Here is a 24,984-nt window from a genome sequence, read left to right on the forward strand (position 1 = left end):
ACGGGCCCAACTAAATAGTTGGTGACAATTTAATCCCTATTTTTTCAAAATTACACTTTACCCTCACATGGCTTTCTTCTAATACCCGTAAAAACATCCCATCAGTTGAATTTTGGGGCTGAAATACATTTGGGGCTTATGAAAACTATAACAAAAAACAAAAACAATTACGGACCAAAGAAAACCCCGGAACTTAGAATTAGAGAGGGAGAGAAGAAGAGCCGGCGGCGAGGACGGCACTGCGACGATCTCGCGGCGCAACGGCTATGGCGGAGCTGCGGTGATCTTGCAACTGCTGGGGCTGGGCTGTGACGATCTTGTGATTCTAGATCTAATTTATGTAATTGGTCACCGATCATATTTGTTTGAGATCATGAGATGGTTTTTGATATTGGCATATGCGCAAACAACTTGTCAAGAGGACAGCTTTGAAGAGGTTGAAAGCCATGCCCAACACATTCTAAAGAAATTTGTTTCAAATCCCCCCAAATCATGTCCAAAGTTAACAACTTCTCTAATGCAAAGTGAGCCAATTGTTGAAATTGGAAGAAGAGCAAAAGAATTTTGAAATTGGAATTTTCTTTCTGAAACTATATGTTGTTGTGAATCTTTTCAATTTTATCTTTCTTCTTTCTTAGTCTTTTCATGTGCGGTTTTTGGGGAAATCCAAAATCTTACATTGCCAACTATCAATTTGAAATCATCCGATCAAGTCTGTATGCAGCTTAGGAAAATCAATCTTTTTTGAGAAACTTTTAAAAAGTTATAAAATTGGGAAAAATTGAGGGCTCGTTTAGTTCATTGATTCGAGTTTTGAATTCAAGTTGATATGTGATTTTATGTGAGAATTTTTTATTTTAGTAAAAAAATTAAATGTGACTGTTTCTAAGAGTCTTTTATTTTAACAAAACTCGATATTTAAATTCGAATCGGTAAAATGAACAATACCTGAAACTCACATTTATAATCGGGACAATTTCCATGTAAAAGAAGGACACGGGACACGTGACAGGTCACATGTGTGTTTATGTGGAGAATTTAACAGTTGTCAACAAAAAAAATTGTAAATCGCACCTAATTAAAGAGTTTAGGGACTGTTTTGCTAAAATTAAAAAAATAAAGACCAAATTGTTATCAACTAAATAGGTTAGGGACTATATTATTTGATGTTAACCTTGTGTAATCACGTTTTCAACGGCCTTATCCTTTGCAAATAATGGGAAAGTGGCTTAATGCTGACGTGGCATGACGCTATTGCAGGATATATGGTATAATTTGTTGAAGGGCTCATACATTTTATTCATTTTTTTCTATGGATGTTTTGGCAGCATCAGACCAAGTAATTGCAGTGTGCTCAACTACTGTTTGGGGGCTTGGAAAGTTGCCATGTGATCTGTCTTATGATTGACGATGTATTTTTTTTATTAATATTTTAGTGACTTTCACAAAAAAAAAAAAAAAAAATTTGAGTTATTCTCCCTAACACGCACACAATGAGATTTTCTTGCGAGAATGTTTAGTAGAGAGATTCGTTCCTTAATTCGAATAATGATTTGTGGTTTGTTACAGTATTTTTTCTCACAAAAAATACACATAAATCGAAAATGATTCGAATCACATGATTTAAATCCTCCAACCAAACGTTAATATTCAAGTCGTTTTACGTGTGAGCAAGATGAATACCAACAGGGAAAATTGGGGGAAGCTTCAACTTGGAAATCTCATCTTTTTCCTCGTCTTCAAGCCAAATTTCTTTTGAAAAAAAAAAAAATGAAAAGGCAAATCCTCATTTATCCTTGTCTTACAAGAGTTGATTTGGGGCAGTATTCGTTGCTTATGGATATAGAAGACCATGGCCTCCAAAAGAATCCAATGAGCTTCCAACGTCAAATCCTACCTAACTATTTTGGCCAAAACATGTGAACAAGTTTCCATACAGTGAGCTATATATATATATATATATAAACTTCTTTAATCTCTTATTAATGTTCCATATATGCCTTAGAATTTTTGAAGGGGACATTCAAAGAACGTGGAGGTTAATGACTTTGATTATATCTTTTACCAAAACAAATGTTAACGGAAGAGAATCTGAAAGACGCTTCACCAAATATTATTATTGCCTTTTGAAATTAAACAAAGTCCCCAAGGAGCCGAAAAATATATATATTTACAAACTAAGAAATAGATCATCCGATATCAATGTATTTTGCCAAATTTACAAACTAAGACAAATTTTGCCAAAATTTTCCTCTTTTTCTTCTAATTTTTGACATTAATGTGCTTGATCAGAGGGAATGGGATCTAGTGAAGGCCTTCTTCATTGCTTTCCAGGTAAACGACCGAAACTTAGTGAGAGCCAAGGAAGGCTTGGAATTGGAAATGGAATAGTTTTTTGGATTAGGAGGAGATGATATTATTGGTGATGGTGATTGTAGTGGTTCTCCCAATGCAATGTTATCTTGAGGGTTCCAAAATCTTGCTTCTTTTCTCTTGCTCCTCATAGAATCTAGAACATCATATTTGTTACATATTCCCCACACCGTTACTTTCTGTTGATTATAATCCACGTTTACCGAGTATATTCCTGTCATTCAACATAAAGACCAACATTATTCACCCTTTTTTGGAAAAAAAAAAAAAAAAAAAAAAAAAAAAAACCCCTTTTTTGGAAAAAAAAAAAAAAAAAAAAGAGTATAATTTGGCTTGTACGTAATATTGGGTCATTTGTTACATTTCCTGCTTCTTCTATCGAAGTTTGCTACTTCACGCAATAAATACATAAAAAATAAAGGGAAATAATAGAAAATATGCTAATATGAAAAGCTTAAAAAAGTATATAGATTAATTTTTAGTTATAAAAATTAATAGGTCATAATTTATCAAGTTATGGTTCATAACCAGATAAGTTATGAACAAACTTATCAAGTTATGATTCATAGTCAGACAAGTTATGGACAAAAATCTTGATTTATGGACAATAACTTATCAAGTTATGGTTCATAACCAAACAAGTTATGGTTCATAACCAAATAAGTTATGGACGAAAACAGTAATTTAACTTATTTATTAACTTATGTAAACTATTGACTTATTAATTTTAATTCATCTCAAGTTTTAACTTATTTTCCTCTTTCTCTCAAAAATAAATAAAAACAATAAAAAATGTAAAAACTCTTATCTAAAAATGCTTTTTTTTTTTTTTTTGGTAACAATTGCTATCAAGCGCATCATTCTTTCAAGACTTATTTGACGGCCCCATCCTTTTCATATTTTGGGCCTAGGCCTTATCAATATAAACATCATAGCAAAAAATAATAAAAACATAAAAATAAGGGGGGAAAATGAAGCTTTAACAGTAGGGGAACTATATATATCTCTGGCTTAATTAAATATTAAAACAAAGGAGAAAAAGGAAAAATAAATAAAGGGGGAGAGCCATAGGAGGTTGAAGAACATCAACAATAGAAACAAGAAAAAATCATGAAACTTAAAAAATTTACATCGATATTAATTAAGTTTTCAACTATAAACATGACTAATTAAGTAGGAGTGCCTATATACATATATATATATATATGTCTGTATATAATACCTTTGAGATGAGAAAGAGTCTTCTTCACTTTCTTCTCACATCCATAAGAATAAAGAGGCACCATCATCTCCACAAACTGCGCCTCCACATTATTTCTACAAGCTGGAACTATTTGCAGATTGGCCATAATTAATCCTTAACTAATTTGCTTCCAAAATCTTTGCAAGTTCTTTCTTATCCCGTCCTTCAACTATTTTTTGTTATTTCTGCTTGTCATTGCATTGGATTTGCGTGGCTTTATGTAGATCCTTTGTTACTGAGGCTAGCTTTTGTCATTGGTATACTTTATTTCCCCCCTTTTTTTTCCCTTTGTCTAATTTAACCCACACTTTAATTCTTGATGATGTTGTTTTTGCCTTTATCGTTTCATAAACGGTCGCTCGAGTCAATCAAATCGCGAAAGGATTATGCTCTAATTAATTAAAAATAGTTTGATTAAGTACTAAAATGCTGCTTTGGAAAGAAATGAGGTTGTGACTTGGCTAGGTGCAAAGCTGTGTCAGCAGTACTTCTTTGTTTGGATAACCAAAAGGGCTTTGTTTTGAAACACTTTTCATGTGAGTTGAATTTGTAGATTATTATTTTGGCTCCCATGTGGGTTGTTTTTTTTTTTTTCCCCCTCTTTTATTAAAGAAGTTGCCTTTAAGACATTGGAACTTGGGGAAACTTAAGGTCAGTATTTTAGAATTAAAGCCTCATATAATATCATGATGTTTCCTATAATGATGTAAAATTATTAAAGTTTGTTTATTATATATGCTCTTAATTAAGTACTCAAAAGCACCATCTCATTGGTGAAATCAACATGCACATGCATGCAATTCTTTCCTTACCTATGTATGCAAACGACGAGACCATCTACTTTCTATCTTTTGGATTTTATTTTCTGTTACAAAGAATATGGATCATATAGTTTGGTTTTCTAGTCTCTAGAATCATCTTTGTCCATTAGAAACATAATTATAACTTCATCCAACACGCAAACCGGCAATGGCATATTGTTATAACTAGCTATGATGGAGAACCAAAATATAAGTGGACGTTTGGTTCATAGATTCAGAAATCATTCTCATTTTACGTGTGTTTTTTATGAGAGAAAAACACTGTAGAAAATCATGAATCATGATTTAGAATCAGACACGAATATATGAAACAAATGTCCATCCCACACAATTATAATTATAAAGTACTGTCATATATTAACTTATAAGAGTATAGAATGGTGTACTAAGTAATCTTAAAGAGATAAGAAATTACTCGCTTTATCTCTCAGTCTCAACTAAATGATATTCTCTTTTTCTTTTTATTCAATAAAGGGAGTTATTATATACCTCTTTTTTCCTTGCATTGAGGTGGCCAAAATTAAAAGTTAGCCGTGCTTGCTTTATTTGTGTTAAAGAAAAAGTTGATACGTACATCCATCTCCTTTCTCTGCAATCTTCAATTTTCACACCATATGGATTTCAACTTTTTTGACGTCTTATTATCATAATATCCTTACAGATTTAGTATGATTAGTTCATCTTTAATCATGTAACTTCCATCGCTTTCTTTCAATCTCAAAATTCTTGACCATTATTTGCCTTTGATTAGTTACCTCATATTGTCTTCCACTAATTAGCTAATTGTTTGTTTTGGAGCGTGAGACAAAAAGACAAGTGAAGATGGCATATCGCCGGACCCTGCCAAATTTACATATTGAAAAAAAAAAAAATTTGATGTCGTTTTCTAGGCCTATGATCAGATGACTCAGATCTCAACTATGGAGTGGGACCCTCCTTGCATGTGAAACCCACACCTCTGATCTCTCCTCCTGGGAATCTCAACTGGCCCACCTACGTCAGACATTATAATTAATCTTGTGCTTCTACATGTGACATGCACAAAACATAGAACAGAAGCTTTGGATTATAATTGAGGAGGAATTTGAGGGTAGGAACTGAAAAATAAATTATCGGTGTCCGGTAGATTAGGTTATTGTTTTTCGTTCGTTAAATCTGTATTAAATTTTGTCTCTTCAGTATATATTTTTTATATTGATGTGATTTTAATTAGATTTAGTAATAAAAAAATCTACAGTATCAATATGACAACATTCTACCGCAAAAGGACCTTTTTTCTTGCTGGTTTTCTTAAGTGGTTGATTTTTCCCTCACGTTTATGTTTGAAATATTGTCCCACATTATTCTGTGGACAAATGCTCAAATCATGTTCATATCACAAAGAGTACAACGAAATCATGTTACATGCTGGTATGTATCGTAATTATCTTGCTAAGCAGTATGCCATATTGGTCTCAGTTGGTTTTATATCAGATATTATTTGTATTTATTTTTTCAAATTCTTAATGTCATATTGACTGTGATCCGAGAGCTTAATAATAATATTTTTGCATATTCTTTTTCATAGTCTTATTTTCCAAAAGATGAGATACGACTGCAAAATGTAATTTAGATAAAAGTTTTTGCTTTTTTAAATTCAAAAGATGACGGAAAAGAGTTGCAGGCCAGCACTTTCAGATACGACTGCAAAATGTAATTTAGATAAAAGTTTTTGCTTTTTTAAATTTTTTTAAAAAAAAGTACCTGAAGAGAGGTGAGAAAAAGAAATTTCACTGAGACGCTTTAGCCACGACTCGGCGGATATAATTAGTACCTTTTTATCTATCTATTTTTGACTATATGACCACCACCGCCTATGGATTAGGTTGATTGTAATGTCGTAATCATCATCACCGCCATGAGCGATCATGATGATCATGATCAGGAATATTTGATCCAAAACCGTATACCTACAGCAGAAAGTAACTATGAAATCAGCTGAAAAGTTGGTGATTCAGATTGCTTCAGTTCAGCTTTTAGCAATTGGATGTACATGATATATTGCTAAGGCCTGAGAAGCATTTAAATTAGGCTAGATATACATTAGAGTCATATATATATATATATATATATGATAAATACTAATACCTCGTTCATTTTACTGATTTAAATTTAAAATTTAAGTTTTATTAAAGTAAAAAATTCTCAAAAATAGTCACATCTAACTTTTTTACTACAGTAAAAAACTCTCACATAAAGTCACATTTCAACTCGAATTAAAAATTTAAATTAACGAACTAAACGAGCTCTAATTTATTCCTGATTCGAATTAAAAACTCAAATTAACGAATTAAACGGGCAATTTATTCCTGGTTCGTACATGTCAATATTGTTGGAGCGAAACTTTCTTGCTATGCAATGTTCCCAAAATAAGTATTCATAAATCGTAACTACATTGCAATACATGAAATTAATTTGGAGGTATTTATAATATCTGGATTTTGCAAATTGGTCGTGATAAGAACGATAGTATGAGACACCAACAAAATACTATAAGTGTATAGAGCGTAAACCTCACTGTTGCCCTCAATCATTATATATATATATATATAGATATATATATATATATATTAATATATATTAATTGGTATACGAGATTTGAATAGATATTTCTGATATTATTTTATATATTAGTTGGTACGTAAAAATTTAGATTTAAATGTGTGTCCTTAATATTATTCTATATATATATATATATATAACACTAATTTCAGGCGTATAGATCTAGTTAATAGGTGATTTGCAGATATTCCGTAATGGAATTAAAGAATTAAAACAGCATGAATACTTTGACAAAGAAAGAGAAAGCTTCATGTCATATATATTAAATTATTGCCCTTTATTTTCTAATGTATAGATCAAATGAATAATCATGTATGGTTAGAAATACTATTTAGTATATTATATCCGTGTAACAACAGTTCCATTTTTTTGACACATGATATATATTCTATGCAGTAGACCAACTGTCTTATAACATTCTGTTAGATCCGTTTTGTAATTATTTTACTAAGCTAAATTAATAAATTATGAAAGCAATAAATAAATAGGCACAGAAAATTAATATTGCGGTTCAATAATTATCTACATTTACGGGGCCACACCCAGATATTGAATCATCTACTAATTCTCAATGATTACAAATATCAATCGAACTTAGAAAAATAAAGACTGCGAGCACTACTCGTCTTCAAAATTGCACGGCGAAATCCTTTCATTTGGCACAAGTCGCTCTCTTCCGAAAACTTCAAATTCTTCCCCCGAAGAACTATAAACTGTTAAACTCTCTTTAACAATGTAAACGTCTTCTTCCGAAGATTACTACTTCTTCTCCTAAAGAATGATAATGAGAACTTCTTAAAATATTATGCCTGAAATTTAGGAAAGCCCACTTGAATGAATAGCCTGGAGTTGTATTTACGGAAATAGTAGAAAATATGCCAATATGAAAAGCTTAAGAAAGTATATAGGTCAATTTTTAGTTATAGAAATTAATAGGCCATAACTTATCAAGTTATGGTTCATAACCAGATAAGTTATGGACAAACTTGTCAAGTTATGGTTTATAACCAGACAAGTTATGGACAAAAACTATGAATTATGGACAATAACTTGTCAAGTTATGGTTTATAACCACACAAGTTATAGACGAAAATAATAATTTAGCCTATTTATTAACTTATGTAAACTATTGGCCTATTAATTTTAATTCATCTCAAGTCTTGGCCTATTTCCCTCTTTCTCCCTTGTATTTATAATCGTGTAGGTAAATTAATTGAAAAGCCCAACACATGAATATTTAAGTCCGAAATATATTAAAGACCCAACGGCCAACACATTATGATAATTTTAAGGGAGAAAGAGGGAAATAGGCCAAGACTTGAGATGAATTAAAATTAATAGGCCAATAGTTTACATAAGTTAATAAATAGGCCAAATTATTATTTTTGTCCATAACTTGTCTGGCTATGGACCATAACTTGACAAGTTTGTCCATAACTTATCTGGTTATGAACCATAACTTGACAAGTTATGGCCTATTAATTTCTATAACTAAAAATTGACTTATATATTTTCTTAAGCTTTTCATATTGGCATATTTTCTACTATTTTCGTAATTTTAAATGGGGATAAAGAGTGCAATTACGGGAGTTTGAACTCAGGACCTCCCGCTCTGATACCATGTTAGTTTACCAATCCATTCCAACAACTTAAACTATTAGGAGGTGGGCCAACAATAATTTTATACTTTAACACTATTAGCATGTTTACTTACCAGGATTGAAGAATGAGAGTGGGGAATGAGAGTCAATCTCATGTTTACTTGCTCTTTTTTATCCTGAAATGAGAGTGAGATTGGTGGGTCCCACTCAAATTTGGGATTGGCATTCCTATGCCCCCCCTTGGGATTGAGACTCTCATTCCTAATATTAATATCAATTTACTATTATACCTTTATTTTTTTAAATTTTATTTATTTTATTTAAAATTTTTTAAAATTTATTTTTATATTTTAAATAGTTGTACAATTTATATTTATTATTTTAGTACTTAATTATTACACTAAATATTTTAATTATGATTAATTTTAATATAATAAGTACACAATATATTTTTAAAATTGAAAATATCAAATTGATTTAAAGGGTATATTAATACTTTTACACTTTTTTATTCCGATTCTGGGTGTAAGTAAACGTATGAATGAGATTTGGAATGACTTCAATTCCGAATCTTATTACTAAGTAAACAGCTTATTCTGACTCCGATTCCTCACTCTGAATCCTACCCACTCTGAATCCTGCCCACTCCAATTCATGTTCATTCCGATTACGCGTAAGTAAACATGCCATATATGCTTTATCCAATCTCACATTAGGCATGTAGATATACTTCAGTATATTCTCCACGGTAGAAATCACATTACCTGGTCTTTGCAGCGCCTAAGGCCGAATACTACTTGAACTTGAATTTTGAGTCCAAGTCAAAATAAGATAATCTTGGTTATATCTTCTTCCAATCAAATCCACTTTCTTCAATTTCAATTTCAAATCCGGATGTTATCTTGTTTAAACCAACTTGAATTTCAAACTTCTCTTATTCAGGATTTGGCTTGCAATTGATGAATTTTATCTGCAGTCTAGGCTCTTTTTTTTTTGAATATTTAATATTATTAAATTCCCCAATCGTATGACTCAAAATTAAGAAACAAAAGGAATATTAAGAACATTAGTAATAATAAAATACAGATATCATGTTCATCTATATGTTTTTAATATACAAGGCACCACATATAATAGTATACATAGGATACAGAATGATTTATATTATTAATCAATTAATGGAGGAGAATTTGAATCTAAATTAATAAACCACTTCCACCAAACTCTTTTTGAAAAAAAAAAAAAAAAAACTCTTCACGAGTGGTGGTAGTATTATCAATTTAAAACATTTTACACCATCTAATAACATTAACATCTTTGTTATTATGAACTTTCAAATCTTATTTTGTGATATTATACATGCATGATATACAATTATTATGAAATGCAACATGCATTTGGATTCTCGTCACTGAAGAGCTGAGGAGGTGGGATTCTCTCAATCACATAGAGAGGCTGGGAATAGTACATCATTCTCTTCATGTTTTCCTCGTGATCCATAGGAATTCCATTTTCTAGTCCTCCTAATAATTCCTTCTTAATTCCCTCTTGATCTTTGTTCTCCTTATTTTCCTCACTCTTCTCTTCCTTGTTTTGATCACCACTATTTCCCTCTTCTTCTTTCTTTGCAGCTTCTTCTGCAGGTGGCTTTTCATCTTCTTTCTTCTCTTCTGCTTTTGCCACTTCTGCAGGCTTCTGATCATCACCTTCCTTGGTCTCTTCTTTCTTCTCGGGCTCCGGTTCGGGTTGCGGCACGATTCTTGCTTGCTTTCTTGTTCGTCTGTAAACATAATCTACTAGCTTGTTTGCGTCCATTGTTCCTGTTACAATGACTTTCCCACTACTGAGCTCAGTTGCAGCCGTTTGGACTCCTGTAATAATCAGCATAATATGTAAGTGGTGTTCTAATATCTTAACTATATAGCTAAGTGACATATCCAAAAAAGAAAAAAAAATACCATAGCTAAATGCCCAAGTTTATAATGTCAACCTAACATTTTTTTGTTTTACTAAAATGAAATCAGGTGTGAAATTACTGTTATTTTAGACTCGTAATCAAGCTGACCTACACTTTCATATGGTCTATCTAAATTTATCATTTTGATTGATATGGTAAAAGTGAACTACATATATATCTTACAGTGAGGTATCATGGACTAGTAGTACTCTTTTTCCTAGTCAGAAATTGCCCATATGCTGATAATTTGAGCAAGGCTTATCTGTTAAGGAGCATCATTTCAGGACAATTATTTTGTTATGTTTAGCTACATAATGAAGCAGGATGTTGATTTGAGACTTGAATGGTGGTGAAATATTAGTCCCAAGTCAATAATAGCCTTTGTCTGAATGCCACGTCATATGGGGCCCATCCATCTGGTGGTTACTAGAAAAAGCAAGGTATGAGCCAAGATCTCTTTCTAGGATTCCCTTGCCTCCAACTATTTAGATCCCAAAATAAATAAATAAATTATGAGGTTATTCCTGACTTTAACGTTTGGTGCAATAAAGAGTACACCTAACTGCTACTCTCCACACTTGGCATAACATGATAAGAAGTTGCAGAATATATATATATATATATATGTATGTATATATATGTACTAATTTAGAGAATCTAACCATTAAAAAAAAAATAGTAGTGCTTTAAATCAGATATAAGATAATAGTTAGAGTAGTGAAGTTTGTTAAGTACCTCTCATTTTGAGTATCTTGCTCTTAAGTTGCTCAGCACAGGCCTCACAATGCATGTTCACACTGAGTTCAACTGTAACTGGTCCACTAACCTGGTGCAACAAAAAACCAAACACATTTATTCTACACACTTAATTAATCAAGAAAATGATATTAATTTCTTATTTCATTTTTTTTTAGATTTTAAAATTAATCATGTTCTGCATGGGACTTATTTACCTGTGAAGTGACAACTTCTGGAATAGGTTCACCCTCAGCTGCTGGTAATGGGGATAAGACTTTTGCTCTTCTTCTGGTCTTCTTCATGATTTTATTGCAGATTGCTTGAGGCTCAACTATTCCCTTTATGGTCACCTCATTTTTAGCCATATCTATAGCAACCCCCTCAACTCCTGGCAAATGTTAATCATGTCAAACAAATGTGCATATATATATATATATATATATTTATTTATGTGTGTGTGTGTGTGTGTGTGTGTGTGTGTATATATATATATGTAAATTAAGGAAGGAGGGAGAGAAGTGAGAGAGACCTCTAATTTTCATGATGGACCTCTCAATCTTCTTGGCACATCCAACACAATGCAAGTCCACAAACAACACAAAAGGAGATGGTGGTTTCGGCTCTTCCTTCTTCTCCTCCTCTTCTTTCTTCTCCTCAACTTTCTCTTCCTTCTTCTCCTCTGGTTTAGTCTCTGCCTTGGCTTGTTCCTGTCCATTGTATATTAAACATTCACACAATCAATATTAAGCATTAATTCAAACAAGCCAAAAATAATCATTAACCATTCAAGTCATGTTTCTGAATCACTCACTTGCTTAGCTTCTTCTCCCATTTTTGTCTTTCACCAAAGGATGAATGTACTATGTAGATTCTAATAAGTTTCTCAAATTTGATTTGACAATGTATGAGAAAGAGTTAATAGAGAGAGAGAGGACTAAGAAGAGAAGAGAGAATGGTTTTTATATAAATGGATGGACGGTGGGGTTATTCGCATATAAAGGAAAGCTGCGTGATTCCTGAGCACATGCAGTGCCACTAAGCATGCAAAAGAACCGTCTTCTAATTTAATATTTCTTTTTTGGAACTTTTTTTTTTTTTTTTTTTTTTTTTTTTTCAATTTCCAAAGGCTGATCAAACCCAAGTATTGGAAAGTAAGGAAGAGGGAGAAAGGAGTGGAGTTGGGGGTGGCAGATTTATAGAGGGGAAAAGGGAGGTGAATTGCTAAGGCCAAGATAAAAGTTAGTGGATTATTTCTTTCATGACAAGTTGATGATGTGTCACACATTTGGTAGATCCTCTATGGACAACCTGGCCATACCTTAGTTCTAATAATTTTAATGGAATTGTATTAAGTCCGGCATATCCTAACCAATCAAATACGTATAATTTTTTTGTGTGTAACATCCTTCGTATTTGTGTATAACATTCAGTTTATTTTGGGATAACATTTAAATAAATATAGTCCAACACATATAACATTAAATGTTATACTTAAATAAATTAAGTGTTACACGTACATACGAACGAGTCAAAGTACTGTACAGATACCGAACTTAAGACTATGCCTAATTTTATATACTAGTCATAATGTTTGTGTTATGTAAAAAGAGAACATCCTATCAGATATAAAAATGTACAGTTAGATAAAAACCAACCGTAATTGCAATTATACATCCTAATAGGAATATGTTGTGGTTGTCATATATAAATCACATGCGACAATGCGCAAATTAAGATGATCAATGAATTCAAGTGTGTGATTTTTGTTTGGTGTTTTATTTATTTATTTATTTATTGTAGGTTTTTACAGTACTTTTATATGGACCCCTGATAATTAATTTTTCTGTTTGGTGTTTTATTTATTTATTTATTTATTGTAGGTTTTTACAGTACTTTTATATGGACCCCTGATAATTAATTTTTCTTTAGTGGTCCTAAGTTATCCATTGGAAGCTTTTACGCTGTTGATGATAGGGGTAGCAATTTGGAAAAGCTCAGAATCTTGAGTTATATATAGTGGAGTTATTCTTAATAGCAAAAGAATTAAAAAAAAAAAAGGGGGATTCAGAATTTTACAAGAACTAAAAGACAGATCTATTACTTCATATATTAGATCTATTACTTCATTTTTAAACCATAAAAAGCATTGAGATTTAGATCAACAAGTTTATGAACATCTACAAAAATCTCAACTAAATAGACTACATATAGAATGTTGGAAAATCTATCCGTTGTCACTGCCAAATGTCAACAAACACAACACTGTTCGTTACAACAATTATTCCAAGTGAATACTGCAGAAGTTTTTGCAATGTGTGCACTAATACATAGCATTTATAACCCCATAAACATATATATGTATGTATGTATATATATATTTCTGAATGTAGAGTTTTTATAGTTAATGTGTTGTGAAATTATTTGGCTTACTTGTTAGTTAAGCTACTAATTTATAGTTGTAGATCCCTGAGTACAAACCTTAAATTAAACAAACTTCTGATATAGTATGACTAAAACATGGATATAATAAATCAAAATTAATATCTACAAATTACAAAACAATTAATTACAAGAGCCCTCGTCAAAATGATAAGAAATTGTCATGTTCCGAAACAAACCACTCAGACAAGTACATACTTTCCCCACAAGTAAAAAAAATCGCTAAGAAAAGAACTTCCCCCATTTCCATAACAAAGTTTTGGGATGGATGAAACGTGGGGATGGAGAAAATGTATTAAGTTTTTGCGTGTAAAGATCCACACATTAGAAAGGATACTCACATGGGTTGCTGCCCCATATCACAAAGCTTAATCACCTTTCCTTTTTTTTTTTTTTTTTTTGCCCTATTTCTCATTACTTTTCTCTTGCTGTATTTTTGGAGTATAACAAAACTCTCATTGGGGTTTGTCAATGATCCATCTTTTTTTTGTTTCCTCTATGCTCCAAGGAAGTGAAAGGAAAGAAAGGATTTTTCCTTAAAATGGTACTTCATGACCACGTTGGCCAATTTACAGGTCCATTTGGTACACATCTTCCATCAATTCAAAGGCCAACAATACAACTTTTGAAAGAAAAAAAAAATAAAAACTGAAAAAAGGATTCCTCTTAGTCAGGTTTCCTTCCTTTCCCAAGTTTTGATGCAAAAAAACTTTGAAGAGAAAAGATTTATCCTTTTGTGCAAATGTGGAAAGAGGAGGCAAAAGGCCCAATTTACTAAGTTGTAACACGTGAGAGTGAGTCAGCAAGGGGACACTGACAGAATTAGTCCCCAATTGAAAGAAATCTTTTGGTAAATGATCTCAATTTTCCACCACCACTAAATTCATTTTATTTCTGTTAGGCAAAACAATTTTCACCAACCAACATAATTTCTCCACTTGATGCAAGGTTAGATCAAAGTCCGGCCAAAAAGAAGGCACACAAAAGAGAATATGGGTTGACTTCTTAATCATCCATCTTTCTCTCTCTTTTTCGTTTCCCACTAATCAAAAGAGGATTAAGGATGATTTATATAGGTGAAGATTACTTGTAATTCAAAAGGGTATGCTTAATTAGACTTGTTAAGAGATTCTAATCAAAGAATGTGTTGTCCCTACTATTGTTAGGTGGGCGGTTTGAAGAATCTAGATGGTTGTGAAATAGGCTTAGTTAATAAAGTACTCAAACTCAACCACCCAATACTTTAGCCTTTTTTTCTCCTTAGTTAGAACTACTATTTATAATCTCATAAAGAAGAGTTTTGGGACACTTTGCTTGGTCTAATTGGTTTTTGGTGTTTCATCGTCTGAAGGGTCTTACTCTAATTGAGCTGATCAAGGACACGTGGCTTCCTCTCATTGGTTGTGGTGTTTGGTTGACCAAAGGATCTTGCTTTTAGAGTTTTGGTTAATCAGCTAATGAAGAAATGGCAGCTAATATATACATTCTATGAAGCATAGGTCAGAAATATGTGACACATATCTGGTCTATACGGTTCACCTAAAAAGCAAAGGACATGATTATGCTAAAACTATCATTCCAAGATACAGAACGTTTAATGTGTTAGCTATAGTTTAACACCAATATTGGAGTTTCAACTTTCAAGATTTCATCACCAAAAAAAGAAAAATTTTTATGATATTATTCTATGCAAGATCCTAGCGTTAATTGTATGACAATGGATCTTGAATGCTCTGATTCTCCAGGAAAATAGTTTTTTTTTTTTTCCTTTTTTAATGTGGGGAACCTCCATAATTGGGCTATAAGATCTTCTGAAATCTATTTTTTTTTTTTAATAGTGAAAGTTTAAATGATTGTTATATTATTATGTTTCAATACAGAAGGATTTTGCAGACAGGAATACAATCAATTCTTGTTCATGATCTTTTATTAAGGTATTGGCATTAAAGAATCAAAAGGAATGTGGAGAGCACATGAGAATACGAATTATTATTAGAATTTAACTTTCTGTTGCCCTGCCCTCTATATTAAAAACACGAAAAATAATTTAAAAAAAAATCCTTGAAACTGCTAAATGTGCAATTAAAAGATAATAATAATAAGAAGAAGAAAGTTCTGATATATGGTAGGTGTCAATTGAAGTCCCTTTAGTAGATAAGTTTGGGTCCATTTTGCTCTAGATTTGAGATTTCATGTTGTTGCCAATGATCTATTGATCTTACTTTTTTTTTTTTAAATAGAGAAATTTGATTTAATAATTATATAAATGTAGATTATAAACATGGTCGTAATTGGTCACCAAATATAAGAATATTCGATTATTTTACTTTGTGAAATCGTTCTTTCCCATTCAAAACTTGACTGAGATGAAACTCCACCGAGATTGTGGAGTATGGCCATTGGATCTAACACATCCACTTTAAAGAAAATACATGGTACACAGCAGAAAACAGTAAGTGAAAGATCTCAACACATATGACACTAATTGACAGAAAGAAAAGGGAATGGACAGTGGAACATGTCGTTTGTTCTTGGCCAACTGCTTCAACAGAAGAAATAGCATGCTTGGTGTGTGCTGAAAGAAACCTTTAGGAATTTTTGGGCCATTGCAATGCCTTTTATCTTCTTTGGTTGAGCATGATATTTTTTTGGTTTTTAGCGACAGATGTTCTTCATGGTCAATGCAAATATATTTGATTGGTCCACACAAGTCTCTCTCTCTCTCTCTCTATATATATAATAGAATTGAGAGTGGTAGGATTTTAGTTGGCAATTTTTAACAACAGTTTTTTTAGGAAAATTTAAAAACAGATTTGAGAAAATGATGACGTGTTAGAGCAAGTTTATCTGATTAAAGTATTTAAATTTTAAGATGAAAAGATGAGTTCTAGAGAAGATAAGTTACTAAAAAGATAAAAATAAGGAGTTAAAGTTTTAAAGAAGATTTGATGAGATAATCCTAGTTTAAATTGAATTGAATTAAAATTCAATTAAAAAATAAGATTTGGCCTCAGCAAGATAAAAGTTTCAGGTTGTGTGTTTTTTTTGTAAAAAATAACATGCAGAAGACGTGTGTGAAGACAGAGCAGAGATCATCATAGCAAAATTATTGAGTTCGGATTTTAAATTCAAGATCAAATAATACTGCAACAAGTCGTAGAACAAATTGCGCGACATTTTGAATTTTGAGTAAGCGTGAAGATAATTATGAAAATAATTTAAATTTGACTTGATTGTGCCAACGTGAAGATAAGGAATAGAAGTTCTATAAATAAAACTCAAGACCATTCATTCTGTGGGCTTCCTTTGTTTCACACATAATGTTTTGAGAAATTCCCATTATCATTCTTCGGAGGAAGACATTTACAGTGTTGAGGGGAGTTCAACTATTTATCGTTCTTTGGGAGAAGAATTTCAAGCTTTTGGGAAAGAGCGACCTGTCAAACAAAGGGATTCCGCCATGCAGTTTTGAAGATGAGTGGTGCTCGCTGAATCATGCCATCTAGTTGATTCTATACGGTGTCAACAAATTTAAAGAGGGAGTCTTTATTTGTATAAGTCCAATCAGTGTTTGTAATCGTTGACAATTAGTAGATTATTCAATGTCTGAGCGTAGCCCTGTGAATGTAGATGGTTACCAAACCGCGATACTAATTCTGAGTGCCTATTTATTTACTGTTTTCAGAAATTTATTTAGTTGGATTTTAATTATATCCAGTAAATTGCCAAAAACGGATCTAATAGAGATGATTAAAATCATCATTATAGGGCCTAGTGGGTGGCATGTAAGGAATAAGCCAACAATGAGAGTTTGGTGACTTGGTGCAATGCATGTAAGGGCACATACCTAGTGACATGGGTCTCCTTTGTTCTTATATCTTTATTAACTTTTACCAGAATCTGATCTATAGTTCACTGTATTGTGTAAAAAGTCCACAATATTATGTATGTATGTATGTATACATATTGATTGATATATATTTTGCAGTGAAGGAAAAAAGGGATTATGGTGATTTTCTGTTTGGTTGGTACTAAAGAAAGAGAAATGTTTCATCGAATTCAGTACAATTTTAAAAATGTAACATGTTGCCGTCTTACTATGGCATATTGCTTTGAAAGTTTGCAATCCTTTGCAGTACAATACGAGGACAAGCTGTTGGTCGTTTTTCGTCCTAAGACAATATGTCATTTGAAATTGAAAGTTCTGTCGAAACAAACGTTTCCGGGAAAAATTTTCCGGCAATTTAGTTTAAAAGGGCGTCATCATTGCTGTTTAACGTTTCATTGCCGTTTAAGTTGAAATGGGAAATCCTTTTAATTGTGTAGAATTTTGTCGTTCGTGATTACCACAACTGCATATCGTCTCTAAACATTATGATGCCGTTTGATTTACAAAAACGACATATCGTTAGTTTCGAGAAGTTTATTGCCTCTTTTTACTAAAACTAAAATGATTTCCATAAAAAAATGTTTATATGATGACGTATTATGTCCTTTCTAAAAACAAACGACATACTGTTTTGTTGTCCCTTCAATTGAAACAGACATACAATTATTTCTACCCGATTTGGTGTAAACGACATGTCGTGTAGTAATCATTCTGTATTTTATTATCCGTTCATGTACATAATAACATATCGTATTTCATCTGGAAACTTGCAAAGAAATGACATGATACGTGGTTTGTAGTTTTTTTTTTTTTTTTTTGGCGTTTAGCTACTAAAACGGCATGTCGTTTATGTAAACAAGATTGTTGTTGTTTTCCTTGTAAAGTTTGGTGCTCCGTATTCGTAGATAGATATCATTCATTAACCACAATCACATGTCTGCTATCGTCTTACATTTTCAATTTCTTGCGTTCGTTTATTTTTACGAGTGGAACATCATGTTTTCCATATCTCAGAAAATAATTTCATTTATGGTTCGAATAAAATGGTTTTCCTAGTAATATTGCCTGTCGTTTATTGAAAGTCCTGTAATTAATCGTCCTAGATTTTGTCGTCTGTTTGAACATGGCGGTTTTTTTTTTCTTCTTTTTTGAAATATGGCGTGTTGTTACTTGTTCCTGTATCAGATTTTCCTTTTGCAATCATTTGCAGTACAATACGAGTACAGGCCGTTTGTCGTTTTTTCTCCAAAGGCAACATGTCATTTGAAAGTTTACACATTCAACAACATTAACTGGGCGGGGTAATTAATAATTTTAGTATGTTATTATCTAGAGAAGCAAAGGCTTCATAATGCCAGATTGATTAAAACAGGTTTTCTTTTTTCTCTAGTAATTGTTCTTCAATACATCTGGATTCCATTTTACTATCCACAGATGAATACAAAGAGACGTGTAAATTTATTGGCATTTGTTCATAAATCTCACAGTTAAGCACTGAAAAATTTACTGTACACTTGAATGTTGGTGTTCATCCAAATATAGCTCTGCAAGGGCAGCATATAATGCAGCTCCAATTGGAAGGACATCCTCGTCAAGAAAGAAGAAAGGCGAGTGAGGCGAGTGGATCGAACCAACTTCCTCGTTTCGGATTCCTATGCTAAGCATGGTTCCGGGAATTAATTCCTGATAGAAGGCAAAATCCTCACCTGCCATCACCTTCTTGGCATCCTTGACATTCTCAGGGCCAAGCATGAGCTCTCCAACCCTCTTCACATGCATATGCAAGCTTTCATCATTCACAACAGCAGGCAATGGCGGATATTCTTCTTCTTTCATGTCGACGTGCGCAGTACATCGGTGCACATCTGCCTGTCCTTCAACAACCTACACATAGAACTTACTATTAGGACACTTCTCTTTTCTCTCCGCGTTCTCGAGAAACATATGAGTCAGTAGGCTGCCAGACTAGTAGAATACTTGTAAACTCTATTTAGTATTTACTATCTCTTTTCTCTTTTGTTTAGAACACAATTCCAGCATGATTTTACTAATCAAATCCGAGCGTGATACGGAAAGCGAAAGAGTTGACGAACGATGTGTTTACCTCTTTCAATCGACGCATGAGTTGGAGCAAGCCATCAGTTGTAAGACTCCTCAAAGTACCACCAAATTCGACATGTGACGGGATTACATTTGTTGCAGTCCCGCCTCTGACATACGTGACGGATAGCACCTTCAGTCAGAGAAAAACAAAGCTTTAGCAATATGGCAAGTTTACCTTTTCCAAATAGCATGAAACAAAGAAAATACACACTTGGAGAGTAAAAAGAAAGGGTAATAGGTGCCGGGCAGAGCTGAAATAGATGAAGACTTTATAAGGAGTTTGTTTGGAGATATGTTAGAGATGTCCGGGAAGTTTCACCTATGTTTTTAAGTTCAGATAAAAGAAAGGTTTAAGCAAAAATCTTCAAAGAGAAACATTGAAAATAGAGATGTACCTGACTGTTGAGGGGATCACTTTCCCTAGAGACCAGCTGTTGCAATGCCAAAATCGAAAAGGATGCAGCAAGTACTGGGTCCGTGGTATGATGTGGAGACGCTGCGTGACCGCCTTTCCCAACTATTTTTACATGAAACAAGCATACAGCAGCCAAAAAAGGACCTGCCAAGGATGCTATGCTTCCGGTAGGTGTTTCAAAGTCGACGTGCATTCCAAAGACTGCTTCAGCATCACCAAGAGCACCTTCTTTTATCATGTGTGATGCACCAGCACCACCCTCCTCGCCAGGTTGAAAAAGAAGTCTCACAGTTCCCTTCATATAACAAAAAAAGAGAAAATATCTTTAAGCTAAAGAAGATTCAGAAGAACAACAACAAGTTTCACAGTTTCCTTCATTTCATAATCAAATAGAACGGTGATTCTTTCGGATTAAGCAGATTAGAAGGAGTAATTCCTCTTCTTCTTCTTCTTTACTTGAATTACAGCTAGAAATTTTTAACTAGTTTAAAGACAAAGCAGCCCACTTTTTTTATAACGCGATCTAAACATGCCTTAATAACTTTTTCTTCTCAAAAGCTACAAATCAAACAACTCAGTTTTGCAGGAAAAATAGAGTTAGAAACGTTAATTCCATTGTTGGCCACACCAGGAAACTAGTTTAAATTGAAGGCGTACAAATTCAAAGACCAAAGTTGTTTTCTATTCCCCCTCTCTTTTTTCCCATTTCAGTTGAAAAACCAAAACTTTACTTAAGGTGAACACTCGAAGTATCCAATCAATTCTAAGTGGCATTTCAAATCAGTAAAATACAACTTACAAAAATAAACACCAACTGTTAAAAAAACTAAAAATAAATAAATAAATAAATAACTAGATATTAACTCTAGTGACATGAAAAATAACTGAGAGTAATACTATTACTAACCTTAAGCTTATCTTTCCGTTCAGTAAGCAACTTAGCTGCACCAAGAAGCATTGTGGTATGAGCATCATGGCCACATCCATGCATTTTCCCATCTACCTTGCTCTTATGTTCCCATTCAACAAGCTCCTGTACATCACCAACCAACCAACCCAATAAGCAATAACTCAATAAATCAAGCAAACAAAAGTAGAACAAAACAAAAGGAAAGGAAATGAAGTTTGGTTACTTGCAAAGGGAGGGCGTCCATGTCGGCGCGAAGAGCGACGACGGGGGGAGAGCCGGTGCCGATTTGGGCGACAATGCCGGTTTTGGCAAGTGGGTAGGAGTAAGAGATGCCGAGCTGGTCGAGTTGTGCGCGGAGAAGAGCACTGGTGTTGTGCTCTTGGAATTTGAGTTCTGGGTATTCGTGGATTCGTCTTCTGATTGAGAGAAGCCAAGGTTTGTCTCGTTGTTGGGCTGTGTGGAGAATGTGTTTGGCGTAGCGGGATTGATCCTGGGAACAGAGAGCCGGGCAAATGAGAAAGAGAAGGAGAAGGAGAATATGGAGAGAATAGGCGATCAAAGACGAACCACCCATGTTTGTGTTTTCTTTGAGAGAAACAAAATTTGTGATAGAGAAAAACAGGTTTGTCAGGCGTAGAGCCTAGAGGAGAGGGTTGTTGGAGAACCAAAGTGTATTTCTTCTGCTTGATAAAACAGGGGATTTGGCCGTGGCCGACGTGTAATAGACTTTAGGAGACCGTTTAATTCTTTAATTTAAATTGAAAAATCACTTTAGTGAGAATTTTTATCATAGTAAAAAAAAATTAGATGTGATTAATAAGTGCATAAAAATACACTTAAATTATTCATAATTACTAAATAAATTAAGTTTTAATTAAATATTTTCATAGAATTAATATTTTATAAAAGTATTTAATTTTAATTAATTTTATTTTATTTTGTAAGAAAATAAGGTATTTAGGCCAAAACTAAAAGAATAAAAAGAAAAGAAGCCTATCAGAAGCCCATTAGCCGAATGAACCGTGCAAGCCATTCTTCCAAGCCGCGCCATGTGGTGATTTCTGCCGTGTTCCCCGCTTTACCCTCTCACCCACGCACGCATTTCGTTCACGCCAGGCCCAAATCGTGAGTTATTTGCACGCGCGCGTAAGCCAGCCCCTTTCTTCTTCCGCGTGGGACCCAACTGTCCCCTTCCGCATGCGCGTTTGGCGTGCACTGCTCCTTCCCTGGGTGAGTCTCCTCCACGCGCGCGTCAAGTGGTTCTTCATTTCTCTCCGTGTGGGCCCCGGCTGTGCAGATCCTCCCACTCACAGCGCGCCACGTGTCCCTATGGGACCCAGCTGTCGACCATTTCTTCCACTCCGCGAATCATAGCGTGCCACGTGTCAGAAATGATGCAGCTGTCGACAATTTTCTCCTCTCAACCCCTCTTCATGCGACACATGTCCCACTCGTTTGGGATTCTTCAGCCAGCGATCTGTTTTGTTCCGTTGGGATAATTTCAGCATTCACTCTCAAAATAAAGGCTTGTAAATTTCAATTAAATAGGATAACGTTTTTAGTTTTATTTTCTTTATTATTTTTGTTGTTGATTGTAACTTTTGGCATGGCCCAAAATTTCTATAAATAAGCGCTTGTTAAGTGTATTAGGTTGTTGAATTTTAACCTAAGTGTAGATACTTTTTCTCTTATTTTTACTTTACTTTTGTTCTCATATTTTTTCTTTAAAATTTTGTGAGAATTATGTGCAAGCTAGGCTAGAATTCTTGGGTGAGGCTAAAGATGATCTTATATGTGTAGTAAGCTTGTTTGAGTTTTGATTCACTAATGGTTTGTAAGTTTTACACATTTGAGTAAATAATTTTCTTTTATCATATTTCTTCCTCATAACAATATATTTTATTGTCAACTTTTATATAAATCTAGTCAAGCTCTTTTCATGTGATTGTTGCATGATACTATATATTGGTAGGCATTATTTTATGAGTAGTCTTTTACTACAATATCACCTCGAGGTATATTGTCGCTTTTAAATTTCTCATAAGATAATTTTTCCTAATACTAAACGAAAGAATTTTATTTACTCGAATACATTTTTGTTCACAAGTTCTTCAAATATTTATTTTCTGATTGATTGTTTGGGAAGTGAAACTTTTAATTGAGTCGATTTATGAATCAAAATCCAAATATGTGAACAAAGCATATAGAGGATTCTCAATTTCTTACCACTTTTAATTATTGAATTTTCTCTATTTTAAATTGCATAGTCTTAAAATTAAATTGTTTAAAAATCATAAAAACACTCATTTCTTTTTCTTTGTTCAATTGCTTACCTCTCTAACGCTTTTATTCTACTAATCTCTTTTGTTTGTTTTTATCGCCTTCTCGTGGGATCAACCGTCCTAATTGTGATACAATTGACTGCTTGTTTTTGTATACGTTTGGGCGTAATCAAATTTTAGCGTCATTGTCGGGGAGGTGCAACATATAAAAGCATTCAGTAGATAATTAGCCAAAGAGATAAGTACAATTTTTTTATAATTTATTTTAATTTCACTTTATTTTTCTTTAGTTTCTAGTCGTGTGTTTTTGTTTACTGATTTGATTAGTTAAGTTTGGTTTGTACGTTTTTGTTAGTGTGATTTGTATATTATGTTTTTGTTTTCTTTGGGTTTGTCTTTTAGTGGTCAGTTTCTTTATTAGTTAATGTATGTAATAAATAGTTTATAATTCTATTGTTTTAATATTATTTTAGTAATCAGTTTAGCGTTTTTTGTGTTTTTTTTTTTTTTTAAGTATTGCCGGTAGTCGGTCTCTTTTTGTTAATCATTTTATTTTCATTTTGTTTCTGTTAAGTTTTATTACTTTTATTTTGCTTTGTCTGATTAGTAGTTTTTGTATTTTGTCTGTTAATAGTTTCTTGAGTTTCCATTTTTTTTATTCACTTTTAAAAAAAAAAAAAAAACATTTGGGCGTAAATAGTGACTGTTTTTGAAAGTTTTTTACTTAGTAAAACTCAAATGAATAAGACCTAAAATAGAGTGTATATAAAAAACGTCCTCAATCTGGCAGTCGTATTAGTCCAGGGAATATAACATTTATTATTTGTCAACGTGTAGTATTATGTATACATTTGTGTAATACTCAAGTTACACTAAAAAAGTTAGAAACCTATATGCAAAATATTATACTCGTTGTGTGTATATAATTCTAAATTTTTAAAGGGACTAACTATAAACTTTTACAAAATAAATATACAAAATTAAAAAGCAAAAAATGTAGATGGAGTGGTCGTCTATTCTCAATAAGTTGTGACTATGAAGATGGATACGCCTCGAACTGACCATCAAGAATCAAGTAACTGTAACAAAAAGACACAAGTTCATTTAAAATAAAATAAATAAATAAAAGGTTTTTACAGTAACAAAAATAAATAAATAAAGCTCTTTACTATTTTTGTCTCCAATCCTTAATAGCGGTTGGGTTTTAAAATTTTTTAGAGAATAATGCGGCTAATTCAAATATTAAATTATCAAATTAGATTTTTGAAGAAGAAACAATTAAATTACCAAAAAAAAAAAGATTACACATACTGAATAATTATTGTCTAGAATTTAACTCATGTTTGTTAACAATTTAAATTAGTCAATCCCTTATTAAAAATTCGAGGACTCAAATCAAACTAAAAGAATCATGCTAAAAACCTTAAAATAAAAATAAAGAGAAAGACAAAAAGAAAAAACAAGAACAAAGGCGGAAATGGAAATAAAATTTAGACCTCGTTCACTTCGTGAATTCGAGTTTTCAATTTAAGTTGAGATGTGATATTTTCTAAGAGCTTTTCACTGTAGTAGAAAAAGTTAGATGTGACATTTTCTGAGAACTTTTTACTGT

General features: G+C 32.8%; 3 protein-coding genes across 3 annotated transcripts; all 3 read right to left on the reverse strand.

Moving 5' to 3' along the window:
* Positions 1–2,127: 2,127 nt before the first annotated feature.
* Positions 2,128–3,789, reverse strand: LOC21386170 (protein SODIUM POTASSIUM ROOT DEFECTIVE 2). The gene is made up of 2 exons (XM_010104764.2): positions 3,596–3,789; positions 2,128–2,587 (listed from the first exon to the last, which is right to left on the reverse strand). Exons 1-2 carry the CDS (start codon positions 3,720–3,722, stop codon positions 2,289–2,291), a joined length of 426 nt encoding a protein of 141 aa, XP_010103066.1. The 5' UTR covers positions 3,723–3,789; the 3' UTR covers positions 2,128–2,288.
* A 6,106-nt stretch (positions 3,790–9,895) lies between these two features.
* Positions 9,896–12,421, reverse strand: LOC21386171 (heavy metal-associated isoprenylated plant protein 9). The gene is made up of 5 exons (XM_010104765.2): positions 12,146–12,421; positions 11,864–12,041; positions 11,550–11,722; positions 11,332–11,422; positions 9,896–10,510 (listed from the first exon to the last, which is right to left on the reverse strand). Exons 1-5 carry the CDS (start codon positions 12,164–12,166, stop codon positions 10,017–10,019), a joined length of 957 nt encoding a protein of 318 aa, XP_010103067.1. The 5' UTR covers positions 12,167–12,421; the 3' UTR covers positions 9,896–10,016.
* A 6,612-nt stretch (positions 12,422–19,033) lies between these two features.
* Positions 19,034–21,743, reverse strand: LOC21386172 (IAA-amino acid hydrolase ILR1-like 3). Its single transcript, XM_010104766.2, has 5 exons — positions 21,314–21,743; positions 21,088–21,213; positions 20,161–20,475; positions 19,767–19,895; positions 19,034–19,546 (listed from the first exon to the last, which is right to left on the reverse strand). The coding sequence occupies exons 1-5, from the start codon at positions 21,662–21,664 to the stop codon at positions 19,166–19,168; spliced, it is 1,302 nt and encodes a 433-aa protein (XP_010103068.1). The 5' UTR covers positions 21,665–21,743; the 3' UTR covers positions 19,034–19,165.
* Between the last annotated feature and the right edge of the window lie 3,241 nt (positions 21,744–24,984).

Source organism: Morus notabilis, unplaced genomic scaffold (assembly GCF_000414095.1).
Source record: "Morus notabilis unplaced genomic scaffold, ASM41409v2 Scaffold1221, whole genome shotgun sequence".
NCBI lineage: Eukaryota > Viridiplantae > Streptophyta > Magnoliopsida > Rosales > Moraceae > Morus > Morus notabilis.

What these genes read in the sequence shown, in the direction of transcription:
- LOC21386170 (XM_010104764.2), bottom strand. Translation starts at nt 3,722, where the DNA reads ATGGCCAATCTGCAAATAGTTCCAGCTTGTAGAAATAATGTGGAGGCG. An exon ending in GACTCTTTCTCATCTCAAAG is followed by an intron (nt 2,588 to 3,595) that starts GTATTATATACA and finishes GTTGAATGACAG; the next exon opens with GAATATACTCGGTAAACGTG.
- LOC21386172 (XM_010104766.2), bottom strand. Translation starts at nt 21,664, where the DNA reads ATGGGTGGTTCGTCTTTGATCGCCTATTCTCTCCATATTCTCCTTCTC. An exon ending in TGGACGCCCTCCCTTTGCAA is followed by an intron (nt 21,214 to 21,313) that starts GTAACCAAACTT and finishes GGTGATGTACAG; the next exon opens with GAGCTTGTTGAATGGGAACA. An exon ending in TCATGCGTCGATTGAAAGAG is followed by an intron (nt 19,547 to 19,766) that starts GTAAACACATCG and finishes TTCTATGTGTAG; the next exon opens with GTTGTTGAAGGACAGGCAGA.
- LOC21386171 (XM_010104765.2), bottom strand. Translation starts at nt 12,166, where the DNA reads ATGGGAGAAGAAGCTAAGCAA. An exon ending in TGGGAGAAGAAGCTAAGCAA is followed by an intron (nt 12,042 to 12,145) that starts GTGAGTGATTCA and finishes TACAATGGACAG; the next exon opens with GAACAAGCCAAGGCAGAGAC. An exon ending in CAGAAGTTGTCACTTCACAG is followed by an intron (nt 11,423 to 11,549) that starts GTAAATAAGTCC and finishes TTGTTGCACCAG; the next exon opens with GTTAGTGGACCAGTTACAGT.